Source organism: Podarcis melisellensis (genome assembly GCF_964234715.1).
Source record: "Podarcis melisellensis genome assembly, chromosome: 4".
NCBI lineage: Eukaryota > Metazoa > Chordata > Lepidosauria > Squamata > Lacertidae > Podarcis > Podarcis melisellensis.
In genome coordinates this window covers 101,582,385-101,600,802 of record NC_138531.1, presented here as the reverse complement: position 1 = coordinate 101,600,802, position 18,418 = coordinate 101,582,385, and the positions used below count along the sequence as shown (strand labels likewise).

Below are 18,418 nucleotides of genomic sequence, written 5' to 3'. Positions count from 1 at the left end.
AGTGTCTTCCACAGCAACCAAAAATACACAAAAATGTCACACATTAAAAACTTCTCTGAACAGGGCTGCCTTAAGATGTCTTCTGAATGTCAGGTAGTTCTTTATCGCTTGGACATCTGATGGGAGGGCGTTCCACAGGGCGGGGGCCACTACCGAGAAGGTCCTCTGCCTGGTTCCCTGTAGCTTTGCTTCTCGCAATGAGGGAACCGCCTAAAGGCCCTTGGAGCTGGACCTCAGTGTCCGGGCAGAACAACAGTGGCGTAGCGTGGGGGGTGCAGGGGGGCTGGCCGCACCGGGCGCAACATCTGGGGGGCGCGCTTGCCGCCTCCGGAGTCGCCGAAGAGCCTCGGGCGCAGGCTATAGCAGAGCCCCATGTCTCGGGAAGGAGGAAGCCCCGGCCATGGACGCTGCCCCCAGGTGGTGCAGCAGGACCCAGGCGGCGAAGGGGAGCCCGGGGGAGCGGAGGTGCCGCGGGGACACGGCTCGGGAGCTGCCGCTGAGGAGCCAGAGCATCGTCCCCGGGAGGAGAGGAGGAGCGGCGGCGGCGGCGGGTGCTACTGCAAAGCAGGGAGAGAAGGAGGCGGCGGCGGAGGGGAGCCGGTCAGGGAAGTTGCTGCTGGGGATGAAGAGGCGGCGGCGGCGGGAGGCAGACTTCTCTCCCTCTCTGGTGCTGTGAGGCGCTTGTCAGCCCACCGGCCCCTCCTGAGCGGGATATGGGTGGGCGGACGGGGTGGGTGGGGGAGAGGCGCCGGGCCCGCCTCGTGCCCTGACAGGAGCCACCGCGGGCGCCCTTGACGCGGCGCCCCTCATGCCGCGGCGCCCCTCATGCCGCCTCCTGAGGTGTTGGGGGGCAGCGAGACTCCGCCGGGCCCCGCCCCTCACCTCACTCCAGGCTCGGCTTCAGGGCTGTCTTGCGAGGGGGCGGCGGGAAAAGGCTCTGAGGAGAACCTCGCTGGCTGTCCCGCCACGTCGCTTTTCCTCCTCACGTCGTTTTTCCATTCCCTTGAGGGGACGGGGAGGTGAAGGGAGCCCACCTTCCTCCTCGCACGTGGCGAGTCGTTGGTGGAGGTTGAGAAACCACGCACATTAGACATTCATAATAATAATAATAATAATAATAATAATAATAATAATAATAATAATTTATTTGTACCCCGCCCATCTGGCTTCTTTCCCCAGCCACTCTAAGTGTCTTCCACAGCAACCAAAAATACACAAAAATGTCACACATTAAAAACTTATCTGAACAGGGCTGCCTTAAGATGTCTTCTGAATGTCAGGTAGTTCTTTATCGCTTTGACATCTGATGGGAGGGCATTCCACAGGGCGGGGGCCACTACCGAGAAGGCCCTCTGCCTGGTTCCCTGTAGCTTTGCTTCTCGCAATGAGGGAACCGCCTAAAGGCCCTTGGAGCTGGACCTCAGTGTCCGGGCAGAACAACAGTGGCGTAGCGTGGGGGTGCAGGGGGGCTGACCGCACCAGGCGCAACATCTGGGGGGGGCGCTTGCTGCCTCCGGAGTCGCCGAAGAGCCTCGGGACTTCTCTCCCTCTCTGGTGCTGTGAGGCGCTTGTCAGCCCACCGGCCCCTCCTGGGTGGGCGGACGGGGTGGGTGGGGGAGAGGCGCTGGGCCCGCCTCGTGCCCTGACAGGAGCCACCGCGGGCGCCCTTGACGTGGCGCCCCTCATGCCGCCTCCAGAGGTGTTGGGGGGCAGCAAGACTCCGCCGGGCCCCGCCCCTCACCTCACTCCAGGCTCGGCTTCAGGGCTGTCTTGCGAGGGGGCGGCGGGAAAAGGCTCTGAGGAGAACCTCGCTGGCTGTCCCGCCGCGTCGCTTTTCCTCCTCACGTCGTTTTTCCATTCCCTTGAGGGGACGGGGAGGTGAAGGGAGCCCGCCTTCCTCCTCGCACGTGGCGAGTCATTGGTGGAGGTTGAGAAACCACGCACATTAGACATTCATAATAATAATAATAATAATAATAATGGTTTTAAGACTCCCCCCCCCCAAGGAAAAGGCACTTTCTTGCCCTGCCCGTGGGCCAGGAGGTCGTGGCGGGCGAGGCCTTCAGCAGCGGGGCCCTTATTTGCGCTGCCAGCCTGACCTTCACCCTCTTACATATAGAGAGGAAAGGAGACGCGGAGGTGCAAAGGCTTGCGGGGCAGAAGGAAGCCCCGCTGAGTTCATCAGGGGTGCCAACGTGAATACAGTATGATATTGAGGGGGGGGAGGCAAGTAAACCCCGCCCTGCATAGTTGATCACATTGGCAATGCCCATCAACTGGGGGACTGGCCCCCTGAAATGTTTTATTGGGGGGCCTGAAGCAGCGGCGTAGCGTGGGGGTGTAGGGGGGGCCGGGCGCAACATCTTGGGGGCGGCGTGCTCGCACTCGAGTGCTAAAAGCAACGGGTTAGGGGGCGCAAATTACTTGCCTTGCCCCGGGTGCTGACAACCCATGCTACGCCACTGCAGAACAATGGGGGTGGAGACGCTCTTTTGGGTATGCTGGGCCGAGGCCGTTTAGGGCTTTAAAGGTCAGCACCAACACTTTGAATTGTGCTTGGAAACGTAGTGGGAGCCAGTGTAGGTCTTTCAAGACCGGTGTTATACCTCAGCACGGCGCAGGGACTGACTGAGCGGGTGGCGAGATGCTTTCAGCCTCGAACACTTGGCGGGTTCTGAAATGGTCGTGCAGGCCAGATTCACAACCCTGGAGGGTTGGATTCGGCCCGCGGGACATAGATTGAGGACCCCTGATCTACACTGACTGGCAGCAGCTCCCCAGAGTTTCAGGCAGGGATTTCGTCCAGCCCTTGCAGGAGGTGTCAGGAGTTGACCCCGGGACATTCTGCATGCCAAGCAGATGCTCTAGGGCTCCCCATATTTCACTAGTCTTTCAACGTTATGCTATTAGCAACCGTGGAGATTCCACCTGCCCCTTTCGAAAGGAGGACACTCACCTGATCAGTAGTAATAGTAGCAGTAGTACTAATAATAATAACAATAATAATTTATACCCCACCCATCTGGCTGGGTTCCCCAGCCACTCTGGGCGGCTTCCAACAAAATATTAAAATGCAATAGTCCATCTAATATTAAAAGCTTCCCTAAACATAATAACAACAACCATCCATTTCTGGAAAGGGAAATGGCATACTTTTGTATATTAGTATAAAAAGAATGCATAAGAAAGTATTACTCATTTATGATGAGAATAGGATTTATTTATTTTGAACTTCGCTGGGTTCCTCCTTGGCAGCCAGTGCGATTGTTTCAGCAGGGCTCGAACTCAGGACCCGCTGCCTTGAGGGACATCTAAGAGCAGTTGGGCACAGATCGGACGGCCATCTGCCATGGATGCTTTAGCTGAGATTCCTGCTTTACTGGGGGTTGTAATAATAATAATAATAATAATAATAATAATAATAATAATAATAATAATTTATTTATATCCCGCCCATCACTGGGCGGCTTCCAATAAAACACTAAAATACAATAACCTATTAAATATTGAAAGCTTCCCTCAACAGGGCTGCCTGTTTAGGGAACTAGACCAGCCCCCTCTTGCTTCGGGTTGGACTAGATGACCCTGGGATCCCCTCCTCTCTCTCCACTCCTGAATTCTAGGAGGAGCTTCCTTGCCTCCTGCAAAGCCCTTTTCCCTGCAAGCTCTTCCCCTGGTTTCTGGCCAAGGGAGGGAGATGCTCAGAGTCCAGCCAGGAGCCTCACCCCCAAAAGGATATCTGGGCATGGGCGTAGCCGGGGGGGGGGCTGCCCCCCAAAATGCATAAGAAAAAATAAGAATCTGAGAGAGGGCTGAGCTGGGTGGACTCGGCTTGGCAAGGGTTAAAGGGAACTGAGCTGCCTTCCTAGAGAGGCCAGGAAGCAAGGGGGGCCAGGTCCTCCAGAGCCAATCCCCCTCCCTCCCCAGTCCTTTCCTGCTTGGGTGTCTCTCCTGCAAGGGCTGCCTCGCTCTCCCCTCCCGGGATCTGGTGAGTCTCCTCTCCCCCCCCCCAGAGGGTGCAGTGGGGAGACGGGGGGGGGTCCCAGGGCTGCAGCAGGGGAGGAGGCCTGGGGGGCCTGATCTGCTCCTGCAGGGGGGGGGGACCCCAAGTCAGGGAGGAGGAGAGGGTCCTGCCAGGGAGGGGCCAGGTCTGCCGCGCTCTCCTTCCTGCAGATCAGAGGATCCCAATCTCATTTGGCCCTCCGCTCCCCCCCTTTCAGAAAAAATCTCCCTTCTTTAAACAAAGGAGTCCCTGGGACTTTAACTTTGAGTGACATCGCTCAGCCTCATTGCACAACAGAGGAAACATCTGCAAATGGTTTTCCAAAGCTGGACGAGGAGGTGGACTAGCCCCCCCCCCCAAGAAAACCCCACGTGGAGGAAGGGAGGAAAGGTGGGAGAGAAAGGCCAGGAATAAAGAGAGGGATCCCAGCCCATAGTCTGCCTGCTGCATTGGGGACCAGTTTCCCAGTGTCTCCCAGGGCAGCTCCCCACGGAGGCCACTGCAGCAATCCCCTCGCACCCAGAGCAGGGCATCCCAGGACCACATCCTCTCTGCCCCAAAGGGATTTTGCTAGCAAAGCAGCCGGAAATGGGCGCTGCTCCTCACTGAGCCTCCAGGGACCTTGGCATCAATGGCTGTGTGTTTGTGTCTGTTAAGCTATCTAACAGAATACTACTACTACTACTACTAATAAATTACATACCTAAATTCAAAGGAGATGTCTTTGGCCCTGCCCATACCTGGCCCTCAGAGCAAAGAAAAAGGGACCCCACCCCAGGAGTCTACCTTGAGAATGGCGGAGAGTCCAAGTGCAAGAAAAGGAGACAGAAGCAGGGGAGTGGGGGTGGGAGTGGGGAGCAACTCCAGAGGACCCCCAGGTCAGGACCCCCACTAGAGAAAAGCATCCATTTATCACAAGATACAAATGACTCTCTTGTCAGTTGGTTCTGACTTCATGCATTGACTGGGAGGCAGCAGAAACCAGGTTGATTAATCTGACAGAAATCCCTTCAGTTGCCTCCACGTTTTGCATTGCTAGAAGGCTAGAGACTTCTTTCTTCTCCTCTTCTTCCTCCTCTTGTTCCCAGCAAGACTCATCCATGCTTGCTCAGGGAACCATTTCCCCCCTGTCCTACAAATTCTGTAACAGAACAATGTATTTGCTTTGTAGGATTTGCTAGAGCTTCTCATTAAGACGGGCAGAACTTGGCAGAAGACCAAAGGGTTCCTTCCAATCTCTCAGAGGCTTCCTGACAGCACAGATGGATGAGCAAGACTCAGCTGGCCCTGAAGCAGGAAGAGGCCATGCCAGCCAAACTGGGAGCACTGGGGGATTCTGGGAAAACCCTGTGCAGAAGATCCTGGGTGAGGAGGACACCCTCCGCTCAGAGCTGCAGAGCCAGCAGTTGAGGCAGTTCTGCTGCCAGGAGGCCAAAGGACCTCGAGAGGTTTGCAGCCGACTCTACCACCTTGACCATCAGTGGCTGAAGCCAGAAAGGCACACGAAAGCTGAGATGCTGGACCTGGTGATCTTGGAGCAGTTCCTGGCTGTCCTTCCACCGGAGATGGAGAGCTGGGTGAGGGACTGTGGAGCGGAGACCAGTTCCCAGGCGGTGGCCCTGGCCGAAGGTTTCCTCCTGAGTCAGGCAGAGGAGAGAAAGCAGGTGAGAGAGACTTTCCTCTGGATGCTCCCAAGGGGCTCCAAACAGGACAGAGAACATCCCATAATGGTCTGCTGATGGCCCATCTTTTTTCTTGGAAAGCATCCATGGGATGAGATCTCACACCCTTTAAGTCTTTGTCATTCTCTTTCTAGTATTTCTCCCCATTCTCTGTTTTGAATCCTTGTTTCTTTCTCAGGGAAAGGATCTCTTTGCAGAAATGGACCTGGATTCCTGTGAGGCAGAGAGGCCTCCGTTGGACACCAGAGAGAGGCCACTGGGTAAGGAGGAAGGTGGGTTTTCTCCACTGGTCTCATTCTCTTGGTTTTCCAATTCATCTGAGGGTTCTTTTCATCTTGTTTTGGGGGGAGACAGTTGGGGACAAGGGTCCAGAGGAGGGGAGATGTATTTCTGCACAAACAAACATATGAAATGGGCACAAACGTCTAAATGCTCTCAGCAGGAAAGGCTTTCTCAAAGGCCCACCTGTAGTTAGAGATGCCTTGTTTCACCTGTGAGAGAAGCAGGCACTCCTGGCGTCCTGCTTACCTTTTTTCTCTTGCAGATGGCAGAAGGATGCCAGCAAGACCTCCTGATCCGCCTTTTTATTGGTCCAGAAGGGAAGCAGCGGCTGTGGAACCAGATCAGGTCAGGGGAAGCTGCCTTGTGGGGCCAGAGGCTGAGGGATGGAGCAATGTCATGGACTGGTTGGGCACAGAGGAATGGTGGGAGGAAGCAGCCGGGGAACCAGGAAAGGAAGACGGCTCAGAGCCGAAGGAGTGGAGGTGGAGGAAGGATGAGCAGTCAGAGGGAAAAGAGGGAGAAGCCTGGGAAGAGGAGGTGTCAGAAGCTGAAGGGGAAACAGGGCTTAGTGAGCTGGGAGACTCTGTGGCAGAATGCAGTGCAGAATCAGAGGCAGAAGAGGAAGGAGGTGCGTGGGAGAGGAAGGTCGAGAGGCAGAAGTGAGTCAGGATAAGGAGGAGCCACCGGTGGCTCCCTCTCCTTTTGCCAGAAGCCACACACCCCCCGCTTGTCTCTCAGAGCCAGGAGACAAAAATAGGCTTATTTCAATTAATCACTGAATGCTAAAATTGTTTTCTAAGCAGTGGACAAATGAGAACAAATAGTGGCCTGGATTCACCTAACCAGCCCTTTCGGATGAAAAATCGGGTCTGCCCCCCATTCATCCCCCTCTCCATGGCCCCCTGAACCCCTTGAATTTGGCTCTAGGGCATTGGGAGGGAACCTTCCCAGAACAGCCCAGGAGGAGAGGAGAAAGTGGATCCTTCCATTGGGGAAACTGGAATGCTTGCGTAGGCAGAATGACTTGAATAACACAAGGCAGAGTAACACCTATTTGCACAAAGACAAATACCCATAATTAAAACACAGAATAAAATAAGCACCCATAATTAAAATGTGCAGCAAAGCAATCCTATTTAAACAACACCGCAATTTACAGGAAGGAAACAACAGAGCATTGTGTAGCAGATCATATTTCTGCTGTCTCAGAGGCGGACATTTCCCTTTTTCTTTTAGGGTCCAGTGTGCTTTGAAGATGTCGCTGTTCGTTTCACGGACGAGGAGTGGGCGTTGCTGGATCCTGACCAGAGAGCTCTGCATAAGGACGTCATGGAGGAGAATCGTGGGATCGTGGCCTCTCTTGGTAAGGCTCCCTGTGGGATTGTCCTATCTGCCTGGAAATTCACAAAATATGTCTATGGACCAACCTCATATATTTTCACAGAGCTCAATAGTGGCCCCTACAACACCTGGGAACCTAACACCCCCACAATAAACAGTAAATTACAGTTTTCTCTTTGAACAATCTTCCTCAGATTATTCCTTTTTCCACCACGATTGGGCTGATCTCAACTGCCCAGGCCATCTTCAATGTCAGCTTCAGAATTGTTAGGAAAGATAAGTAGCTTCAGGTTTTCTGTTTTTGTTTTTGCTCCTGTCAGTCTTGGGTTGACCAAAGAGACGACTGACATTGGAGATGGAGGCGATGCCATGACTGGGCCAAACAAAATCCATCCCAGAGAAGAGCTAGACTCATTGAATTTCAGGTAGAAGTAGCAGTGGTGATGATGATGATGATGATGATGATGATGATGATGATTTATACCCAGCCCATCTGGCTGAGTTTCCCCAGCCACTCTGGGCGGCTCCCAATCAAGTGTTAAAAACAGTACAGCATTACATATTAAAAACTTCCCTGAACAGGGCTGCCTTAAGATGTCTTCCAAATGTCTAGTAATTGTTTATCTCTTTGACATCTGATGGGTGGGCGTTCCACATGGTGGGCGCCACTACCAAGAAGGCCCTCTGTTTGGTTCCCTGTAGCCTCACCTCTCGCAATGAGGGAACCGCCAGAAGGCCCTCGGCGCTGGATCTCAGTGTCCGGGCTGAACGATGGGGGTGGAGACGCTCCTTCAGGTATACTGGACCGAGGCCGTTTAGGGCAATAAAGATCAGCACCAACACTTTGAATCGTGCTCGGAAACGTACTGGGAGCCAATGCAGATCTCTCAGAACCGGTGTTATGTGGTCCCAGTCACCAGTCTAGCTGCCACATTCTGGATTAATTGCAGTTTCCGGTTCACCTTCAAAGGTAGCCCCATGTAGAGCGCATTGCAGTAGTCCAAGCGTGAGATAACTAGAGCATGCACCACTCTGGCGAGACAGTTCACGGGCAGGTACGGTCTTAGCCTGCATACCAGGTGGAGCTGGTAGACAGCTGCCCTGGACACAGAGTTAACCTGCGCCTCCATGGACAGCTGTGAGTCCAAAATGTCTCCCAGGCTGCGCACCTGGTCCTTCAAGGGCACAGTTACCCCATTCAAGACCAGGGAATCCCCCACACCCACCCGCTCCCTGTCGCCCAAAAACAGTACTTCTGTCTTGTCAGGATTCAACCTCAATCTGTTAGCCGCCATCCATCCTCCAACCGCCTCCAGGCACTCACACAGGACCTTCACCGCCTTCACTGGTTCTGATTTAAAGGAGACGTAGAGCTGGGTGTCATCTGCATACTGATACTGCATACCCCCTGATGATCTCTCCCAGCGGCTTCATATAGATTAGGTTAGCGCCATCGGCGAATGGCGGAGTTCCTCCGATCGGAGGAACGGGCTCCGTGGAAACTGGGTGTTCTCAGTGGCGTAGCGTGGGGGGTGCAGGGGGTGCCAACCGCACCGGGCGCAACATTTTGGGGGGCGCACTCGCAGCTCTCTGCCCCTACCTGGCTCACTCACTCTCTCTCACAGTGTTGGCTGTGCGAATGCAATGCGAGCTGCCCGCGTTGCAGTGCGGAGCGGGAGCGGAGAGAGAGCGAGGGAGGGACTATCTGGGGGAGGGAAAATGCAGCGGCCGCCCAGCGCAGCGCTCAGCGCGGGAGAGAACCACACCCGACCAGCCCAGTTTTGGGAGGGGAGGTGTTACTGCTAGGTTCGTGTGCATTTAAACCGATTTAAAATGTCTGTTTAACAAAAGGCGGCGGCGGGAGGCGGACTTCTCTCCCTCTCTGGTGCTGGTGCCGTGAGGCACTCGCCAGCCTACCGGCCCCTCCTGAGCAGGATATGGGTGGGTGGACGGGGTGGGGGAGAGGCGCCGGGTGAGGCAGGGTCAGCCGTCGGCGGCAGCTGCGCGAGGGACCCCTGCCCGCATCGTGCCCTGACAGGAGCCGCCGCTGCGCCCACGGGCGCCCTTAACGCGGCGCCCCTCATGCCCCCTCGAGAGGCGCTGGGGGGCAGCGAGACTCTGCCGGGCCCCGCCCCTCACTCCGCGCTCGGCTTCAGGGCTGTCTTGCGAGGGGGCGGCGGGAAAAGGCTCTGGGGAGAACCTCGCTCGCTGTCCCGCGTTGCTTTTCCTCACGTCGTTTTCCCTTTCCCTTGAGGGGACGGGGAGGTGAAGGGAGCCTGCCTTCCTCCTCGCACGTGGCGAGTCGTCGGTGGAGGTAGAGAAACCACGCACATTTGATATTCATAATAATAATAATAATAATAATAATAATAATAATAATAATAATTTGAAATTTAAGACTCCCCCCCAAGGAAAAGGCACTTTCTTGCCCTGCCTGTGGACCAGGAGGTCGTGGCGGGAGAGGCCTTCAGCAGTGGGGCCCTTATTCGTGCTGCCAGCCTGACCTTCACCCTCTTACATATACAGTGGTGCCTCGCAAGACGAAATTAATTCGTTCCGCAAGTCTCTTCGTCTTGCGAGTTTTTCGTCTTGCGATGCACGGTTTTCCATAGGAATGCATTGAAAATCAATTAATGCGTTCCTATGGAAAACGCCTTCCCCCACCTCTTCTGGCGGGCGGCATTTTAAAATCGCCCGGGACAGCGGAGGCTTTCCCGCCCGGCCGCCCGGCTTCGGGACATCGTTCCGATGCCGGGCGGCTGGGGGAGGCGTTCCTGCCCCACCGCCCGGCATCGGGACGATGCCCCGAAGCCGGGCGGCTGGGGGAGGCGTTCCTGCCCCACCGCCCGGCATCGGGACGATGCCCCGAAGCCGGGCGGCGGGGGGAGGCTTCAAAAGCCGTTCGGGGGCTTTTAAATCGCCCCGGGCAGTCCCGGGGCGATTTAAAAGCCCCCGGTTAGGCAGGCAGGGGGGGCAAAAGTCTTCGCCTGCCTGCCTTCAAAAGCCGTCCGGGATAGCGGGAAGCGCTTCCCTGCTATCCCGGACCGCTTTTAAAATGCTGGCGGTGGGGAGCAAAGCCTTTCGCCCCCGCCGGCCTTCCTGGACCTCTTCTGAAGTCCGGAGGGGGGGGGAAGGCTTTGCTCCCCACCGCCAGCATTTAAAAAAAGGTCCCCGAGATTTCCCTATGGGCTTTCGTCTTGCGATGCAAGCCCATAGGGAAAATCGTCTAGCGAAGCGTCGCAAAAACCGAAAAACCCTTTCGTCTTGCGGGTTTTTCGTCTTGCGAGGCATTCGTCTTGCGGGGCACCACTGTAGAGAGGAAAGGAGACGAGGAGGTGCAAAGGCTTGTGGGGCAGAAGTAAGCCCCGCTAAGTTCATCAGGGGTGCCAACGTGAATACAGTATGATATTGGGGGGGGAGGCAGGTAAGCCCCGCCCTGCATAGTTTACCACATTGGCAATGCCCATCAACTGGGGGACTGGCCCCCTCAAATGTTTTATAGGGGGGCTTGAAGCAGTGGCGTAGCGTGGGGGTGCAGGGGGGCCGGGCGCAACATGGGGGGGCGCTCGCACTCGAGTGCTAAAATCCATGAGTTAGGGGGCGCAAATTACTTGCCTTGCCCCGGGTACTGACAACCCACGCTACGCCACTGGGTGTTCCCACAGCGGCGAAGGTTGGGACCCGCTAGAAATTCCAGGCGGAGGAGCCTGGGAACGTGGGGTTCGGCAGAGCACCAAGAGCGCCTCCCCTATTCGCGGGGGGAACCCCTTTTTGGGGCTCCGGAGCGAAGTGGGGTGAGCAGCGCGGTGCAGTGAAGCGATTGCTACTTTCATGGAGGGAAGCCGCACAGCCATCGCCAGAGAGCGCTGACTTTTTCCTGTTGACATTCGGACTCTAAACAAATACCCGTGAGTAAAAACGGAAAATTGGATCAAGAAATTATTGAATTAGGCACTGAAGCGGGAAGGTTAAAACAGGAAGACCGTCTTCCGCTTTTTGTAAATAGACTGAAGCAAAAACTTTACAATCTAAGAGCCTGGAAAGTTGTTTTAAAGATTGAATTTTCCTGCATCTACAACCAATAAAACCCCCTTGGAAAGCAGGAGAAAAGTGGGGGGGAATTGACTGTTTAAGCCTGCAGGAGAGAGAGTAAACTGGTTTGACTGGGCAAGTGCAAGGGCAGAGGAAGATGGAAGAGGTTGTGATCGCACCCCAAGCAATACAAATGGAGAGATCCAAAGTCCTGCAGGAGCGAAAGTTGTTGCATTGGAAGATTGAACTTGGAGTGTACCTGGAAGTGTTTGGAGTTAAGGAAGCTCTTAAATCTGGTGGGACTATGAAACATGTTGACAATTACTTTTTGGACAACCACTTTTTGGATTACAAAGATGATGACAGGGAGTGGGACTGTGGGGAATGGGCTGGCTTGATGAAGGAAAATGGAGATTATCGTTTGAAATCCCCCGGAGACCTACTCCCCAAGGAGAAAGGGAAGAAATTAAGAAAGAAACCAACAAAAGGCAAGGAAGAGTGCAACTACAAACAAGAACAAGAAAATCTGCAGAAGGGGCATAGAAGAGACTTAAGGGCCTCGGATATAAGATCACCAGATTGATGGACTGGATGGAATGTATAGAAAGGACTGACATAACGCGAAACCAGGAAGAAGGGACGTTGGATAACAACTGGGGGGGAAATTCTTTTTTTGTTTTTGAAATTAGTGTAATGTTAATGAAATATTAGGGAAAATGCTGGAAAGGAATTAATTGGCTTTAGTAGAAAGGATTTAAGGAGTTATGTATAAATATGGTTTAAACTTTGAATTTTAAGGCTTTTAAGGTAAGATAAGGTTAAATACATTAAGGTAAATTGAATAACAGAATATGGTAAAAGACGGAAAGGATATGTTGAATTAATTAATAAGATAGATTGTTAAGATAAATTATTTAAATAAAAATTGAGAAATATGGGAAGAATTTGCTGGAACAACGAATTAAGTCAGAATACAAAAAGGGAGGTGCGAGGAGGTCTAAGAAACAAGCAAATGAAAAGATGTAATATGGGATGTGTATTTTTCTTTTCCCCCCTTTTTTCTTTTTAAAAACTTTTTCTTTTCTTTTTTTCTGTTGTATTTTTCTGTTCTTTATTGTATTTATGTATTTTTGAAACTTTGAATAAATATTATTTTTAAAAAAATCCGATAGATTCTGAACCACCTGAAAAAGTCTCCTTCTGCTGTTTTCTGCAGGTGCAATGGAGGCGGCAAAGAAGACCCTCTTCGCCGTCGCCATTGCCACTTGGTAGGCTCGGCGTTGAGCTCTAGCCCGTGTCCGGTCTGATTCACAATGAGTTTTCCGCCACCGGCGCTCTAGCCGTCTCATCAATTGTTTCATCACCCTCAGCTCCGGGGGAAACCACGGGGCTGTTCGGGCTCCATGCAATCGGAGAGAGCGCTTCGGAGCCAGACAGTCCATAGCCCTGGTTAACTCCGCATTCCAGTGTGCCACCAGGGAATCTGCTGAAAGGCCATTAACTTGGGATAAAACATCCCCTACCACTCTCTGGAAGCCAATTGGATCCATTCAGTGGTGGGGGCGGACCATCCGAATCAGTCCCACCTCCCTGCAGAGGGGAAGGGTTGCGGAGAAGTCCAGTTGCACCAGGAAGTGATCTGACCATGGCACTTCTTATGTTTCGCTTTTAGTTAATGTCAGATCACCAACACCCATAGAGGTAAACACCAAGTCTAAGGCATGTCCGCGGCTATGAGTTGGGCCAAACCTATTCAGGGACAGCCCCATGGAGGCCGTGCTTTCCACGAAGTCCCGAGCGGCCCCTTGTAAGGTCGTGTCGGCATGGATGTTAAAATCCCCCAGGACAACCAAGCTAGGTGTCTCCAGGAGCATATCCGCCACAACCTGAAGCAGCTCGGGCCGGGAATCCTTGGTGCAGCGGGGAGGTCGGTACACCAAAAGGAATCCTGTACTGCCCCTATTGCCCAACTTCCAGAACATGCACTCAGAGAACTGGATCTTCCCAATAGGACGCCTGGTGCAGACTAATGACTTCCTAAAAATCACTGCAAACCCCCCCCCCCGCCCACATGACCTGGGTTGCTGTGCGTAAGAGAAACCTGGTGGGCAAGCAGCGGCAAGGACAGGCCCATCTGCTTCATCCAACCAGGTCTCTGTCACGCATGCCAGGTCAAATCCTCCATCCACAATCAGGTCGTGGATGGCAGAGGTTTTATTCATCATTGACCTGGCATTGCACAGCAACACTTTCAGGTCATGTGGATTTCCCTTGCTGATTACTGTATCCTTCCGGTCAGGACCAGACCTGGAGGCAGGGATAGTCCTCAAACAACGACTAAACCTGCCTCCTCGGTAATGACATGGTCTGGTCTTAGCATAACTCCTCCTCCTGCCCGTGATCACTGAGATTGGGTGTCCCAATACATTCCCCCCTTTGGAACCTGCCCCACTCAATCTATTGGCTGAGGCCCACTCCCAGGCAGCCATGACCCTTCCCCTTAAAAAGCAAAATACAAACTATATAATAACTTAACAGAATAACAACAACAACAGCAACAACAATAATAATAATAAAACCAAAGCAAGAAACAATAGCGCTCAAATTAAACTACTCCCCACCCTGACTAAATGCTTAACTCACCCCAAGCAAAAATAAATTAATGAAATAATACAATATTATAAAAAACAACAACCACCATTTAAAGTGCTGCAAATTAAAAGCACTTAAAACATTTAAAACCATTTTGTCCCTTGCTGCAGGTAGCTGCTCAGGCCTCTAAACTGTAGTGGTAAGTGCAGGCCCCGCCCCCTAGGCCAGATGGAATTGGCAGGAGAGGGAGGGGTCCTCCCAGCACTCACGCAAGCAGCAACAGCAGCAGTCATGATGAGGATGATGATGATGATGATGATGATGATACAGTGGTACCTCGGTTTACAAACTTAATCTTTTCCAGAAGAGGACTGTTCTTAAATCAAGGTACCACTGTAGTAATAGTAATAATTTTTATTTCTACCCTGCCCATCTGGCTGGGTTGCCCCAGCTACTCTGGGCGGCTTCCAACACTCATATAATCATGAAACATAAATAATAATAATCTGATCCCATATATAAAGAACATTAACTTTAAAATGAACAACTTCTAATAGTGGCCAAAATTGTGGAAACCTTTTGTGAAAAGTGTATTTTTGAGGTTTGATGGCTCATAACACCACTTTTGTGTGGAGTAATACCATAAAATTATATAGCAATGGAAAGATAATTTAATGAAGGATGTAATGCGATGACTTTTATGAAGGAGTATTTATTAGAACAGCAGTCATAAAGAAAAAACGTGAAACCTTTGGTAACCATTGGTAACCTTTAGCTTTAATTACAGCCTTACAACGCCTTCACTTGAAGTGAACCAAGTCTTTAGTTCTGCAACTGTAATAATGGGAAACCAAGACTCAATTATGGCCTCTGTTAATTGAGCTTTATTGCTGGGTTACTTCTATAATAATAATAATAATAATAATAATTTATTATTTGTACCCTGCCCATCTGGCTGGGCTTCCCCAGCCACTCTGGGTGGCTTCCAAAAAAATATTAAAATCATCTAATACATCAAACATGTATAACAAGTTTCTTTAGTCGGCTCCATAGATTTCTGATTGGGTTGAATTGTGGGCTATTCCCAGGCCATTCCAAAGCACCTTTTGCACACAGCAGCAACATGACACGGAGCTGAATCCTGTTGAAATAGAATATATTTCAAGCATATATATTGCAAGCATATGAAGCATATATATAAATGCTTCAGTATCTGGGAAAAGATCACCTGCGGAACACTTCAGTTTGGGCTCAAGTATTTCTTTTATGCATTTTCCCGCATTTATATTCCCATTAATGACGCAAATTCTGCTCACACCTTTTGCTGCCATACAACCCCAGATCATCGCACTGTCTGGGTGTTTCACAGTCGGTGTAATGCAAGTAGGATGTAAATCTTCTCTGATTCTTCTCCTCGCATATTTCATGCCATCACTACCAAGCAAGGAGATTTGGGTTTCATCGCTCCAAATAACACTGTCCCATTGTTCCGCTGTACAGTTAACATGGGTTTCATCTTTTCAACCTTTGCTGGAGAGATAACAATGGCTTTTTCCTTAGAATTCTAACATTTAGACCAGACTTGCACTCAACTTCCCATTACATTGCACCATATAGTCTTGTATACACCCAGATGATTTTCTTCTGTCATGTAGGCACAGTCTCTCCGTTCTTCAATGGCCAGCTTTGGTTTAGTTTTTCCCAATTTTTCATCTAATTTCTTCATAACTGTAGCCTTGTTCACTTAATAGTACAATTTTACATCACTTTCTGGGTGACCAGTCAACTCTTTGTGCCATTTCTTTAATTTGATTATGTTTTTCAACCTCACTAAATGACCAACTTGATAGCAATCACATAAGACACTGACAAAAGTCAACCTAAGCAAGTTGTGCTTCTTTTTTCTCGTTATTTGGCTATAAGGTTTGATATAATATGAACAAACTTAGTTTGATTGCATTGTTGATTGCATTCTTGATCAAATTATATTTCCATTGATATATAAATTTATAATATTACTCCAAAAGAAGAACTACACTTTTTCCCCACAATTTTGACCACTACTTTATATCAAACAAAGCAACATTCAACAACACATCAGAATCTCATAATAAATATGTTGGTTAATGACAAACAATACAGGTAATGAACACACACCCAGCTCCCTTCAGTTCTTCTCCATTTGTTCCTGAGGCTCTAATCCCTTTTTGTCTCCAATGCAGATTGTGATGAAACGGAAATCGAGAACAAAGGTGACCACGACAAAATCCCCAGAGAAGAGAAGCCACGCAAAAATTTGGAGTGTGGAGAAAGCTGTAGTCAGAGCTCCCATTCCACTTGCCATCAACAAAATATCATTGGAAAGAAACTCCATCAGTGCATGGAATGTGGAAAGAGGTTCAGGAAGAGCTCCATTCTCACTTTCCATCAAAGAATTCATACAGGGGAGAAACCATATCAGTGTGTGGAATGTGGAAAGAGCTTCACTCACAGCTCCAATCTCACTTCCCATCAAAGAATTCATACAGGGGAGAAACCCTATCAGTGTGCGGAATGTGGAAAGAGTTTCAGGCAGAGAGTCAGTCTCACTTCCCATCAAATAATTCATACAGGGGAGAAACCCTATCAGTGTGTGGGATGTGGAAAGAGCTTCACATGTAGCTCCTCTCTCACTTCCCATCACAGAATTCATACAGGGGAGCAACCGTATCAGTGCATGGAATGTGGAAAGAGCTTCAGTCGCAGCTCCCATCTCACTTCTCATCACAGAATTCATACAGGGGAGAAACCCTATAAGTGTGTGGAATGTGGAAAGAGCTTCGCTCATAGCTCTTCTCTCACTTCTCATCAAAGAATTCATACAGGGGAGAAACCCTATCAGTGTGTGGAATGTGGAAAGAGCTTCAGGAAAAGCTCCTCTCTATCTTCCCATCAAAAAATTCATACAGGGGAGAAACCCTATCAGTGTGTGGAATGTGGAAAGACCTTCAGTCAGAGCTCCTATCTCACTTCCCATCACAGAATTCATACAGGGGAGAAACCCTATCAGTGTGTGGAATGTGGAAAGAGCTTCAGGAACAGTGCCCATCTCACTTCCCATCAAATAATTCATACAGGGGAGAAACCCTATCAGTGTGTGGAATGTGGAAAGAGCTTCCATCAGAGCTCCAAACTCACTTCCCATCAAAGAATTCATACAGGGGAGAAACCCTATCAGTGTGGGGAATGTGGAAAGAGCTTCAGTCAGAGCTGCACTCTCACTTTCCATCAAAGAATTCATACAGGGGAGAAACCCTATCAGTGTGGGGAATGTGGAAAGAGCTTCAGAAATAGCTCCGATCTCACTAAGCATCAGAGAATTCATACAGGGGAGAAACCATATCAGTGTGTGGAATGTGGAAAGAGCTTCACTCACAGCTCCAATCTCACTTACCATCAAAGAATTCATACAGGGGAGAAACCCTATCAGTGTGTGGAATGTGGAAAGAGCTTCCGTCAGCGCTCCGCTCTCACTTCCCATCACAAAATTCATACAGGGGAGAAACCCTATCAGTGTGTGGAATGTGGAAAGAGCTTCACTGTTAGCTCTAAACTCACTTCCCATCAAAGAATCCATACAAAGGTCGGAAAAACCAGTATACAGCTTTAGGAGCCAGGCAAATCCACAGCTTTTTAACCGGACCTTTTTCTTATTGACATCTAATACTATTTTAACATAAGAAGAAGAAGAAGAGTTTGGATTTGATATCCCGCCTTTCACTCCCTTTAAGGAGTCTCAAAGCGGCTAACATTCTCCTTTCCCTTCCTCCCCCACAACAAACACTCTGTGAGGTGAGTGGGGCTGAGAGACTTCACAGAAGTGTGACTGGCCCAAGGTCACCCAGCAGCTGCATGTGGAGGAGCGGAGACGCGAACCCGGTTCCCCAGATTAGGAGTCTACCGCTCTTAACCACTACACCACACTGGCTCTCAACATGTGATGTTTTGTGTTATTGTGTTGTGTTTTGATGTTCTAAGCATTCTGAGACGTGTGGGTGTAGGGAATACGGCCAACTCCTAAATGCCAAGGGGTCTTTGTCCCCCCCTATTAAATATTGGAGGAGGCCACCCCTAGGTTTTCTTTGTGTGTTTTTTCAAATGCCACCTTTTTTTCTTCCACTACTTGCCATACAATTTCGCTTTCAATTTGCCCTTTTAAGAAATGACGTAGGAATTCGCAGACTTTTGGGATTTGGATTTGGAACAGGATGAATTTAAAATCGTGACTGCCTTTAGACTTGGAAGAGGAGGGAAGAAAGAGAAGAATAGAATAAGAGACTGTTTGATTACCCTCCGAACTAAAAAAGAGAGAGATAAAATTTTGGGTTGGCATTATCAGAATCCTTTGGAAGTACTACAGTCAAGAGTGGAGATTTTTAAAGACATCCCGAAAGACATCCCTTTTGGATCTTAGGTCCAATTACAATGATTTGGTTGCCCTGCTGAG

At 50.5% G+C, this 18,418-nt stretch overlaps 3 protein-coding genes across 3 annotated transcripts in view; all 3 read left to right on the top strand.

The window, feature by feature from the left end:
• LOC309369334 (zinc finger and SCAN domain-containing protein 31-like) overlaps positions 1-18,418 on the top strand; it is a 79,903-nt gene that overhangs the window by 23,865 nt on the left and 37,620 nt on the right. The window lies entirely within an intron of this gene.
• LOC309368833 (uncharacterized protein) overlaps positions 1-18,418 on the top strand; it is a gene marked incomplete at its 5' end in the record, with an annotated part of 64,642 nt that overhangs the window by 22,323 nt on the left and 23,901 nt on the right. The window contains one exon of the mRNA XM_081909139.1: positions 5,864-5,945. Within this exon, the coding sequence (XP_081765265.1) occupies positions 5,864-5,945 (82 nt within the window). The remainder of the gene's footprint in view (positions 1-5,863; positions 5,946-18,418) is intronic.
• On the top strand, positions 6,241-17,612 carry LOC309368788 (uncharacterized protein; the record flags this gene model as incomplete). Its single annotated transcript, XM_081909095.1, has 3 exons — positions 6,241-6,312; positions 7,204-7,330; positions 16,155-17,612. The coding sequence occupies 3 exons, from the start codon at positions 6,241-6,243 to the stop codon at positions 17,579-17,581; spliced, it is 1,626 nt and encodes a 541-aa protein (XP_081765221.1). The 3' UTR covers positions 17,582-17,612.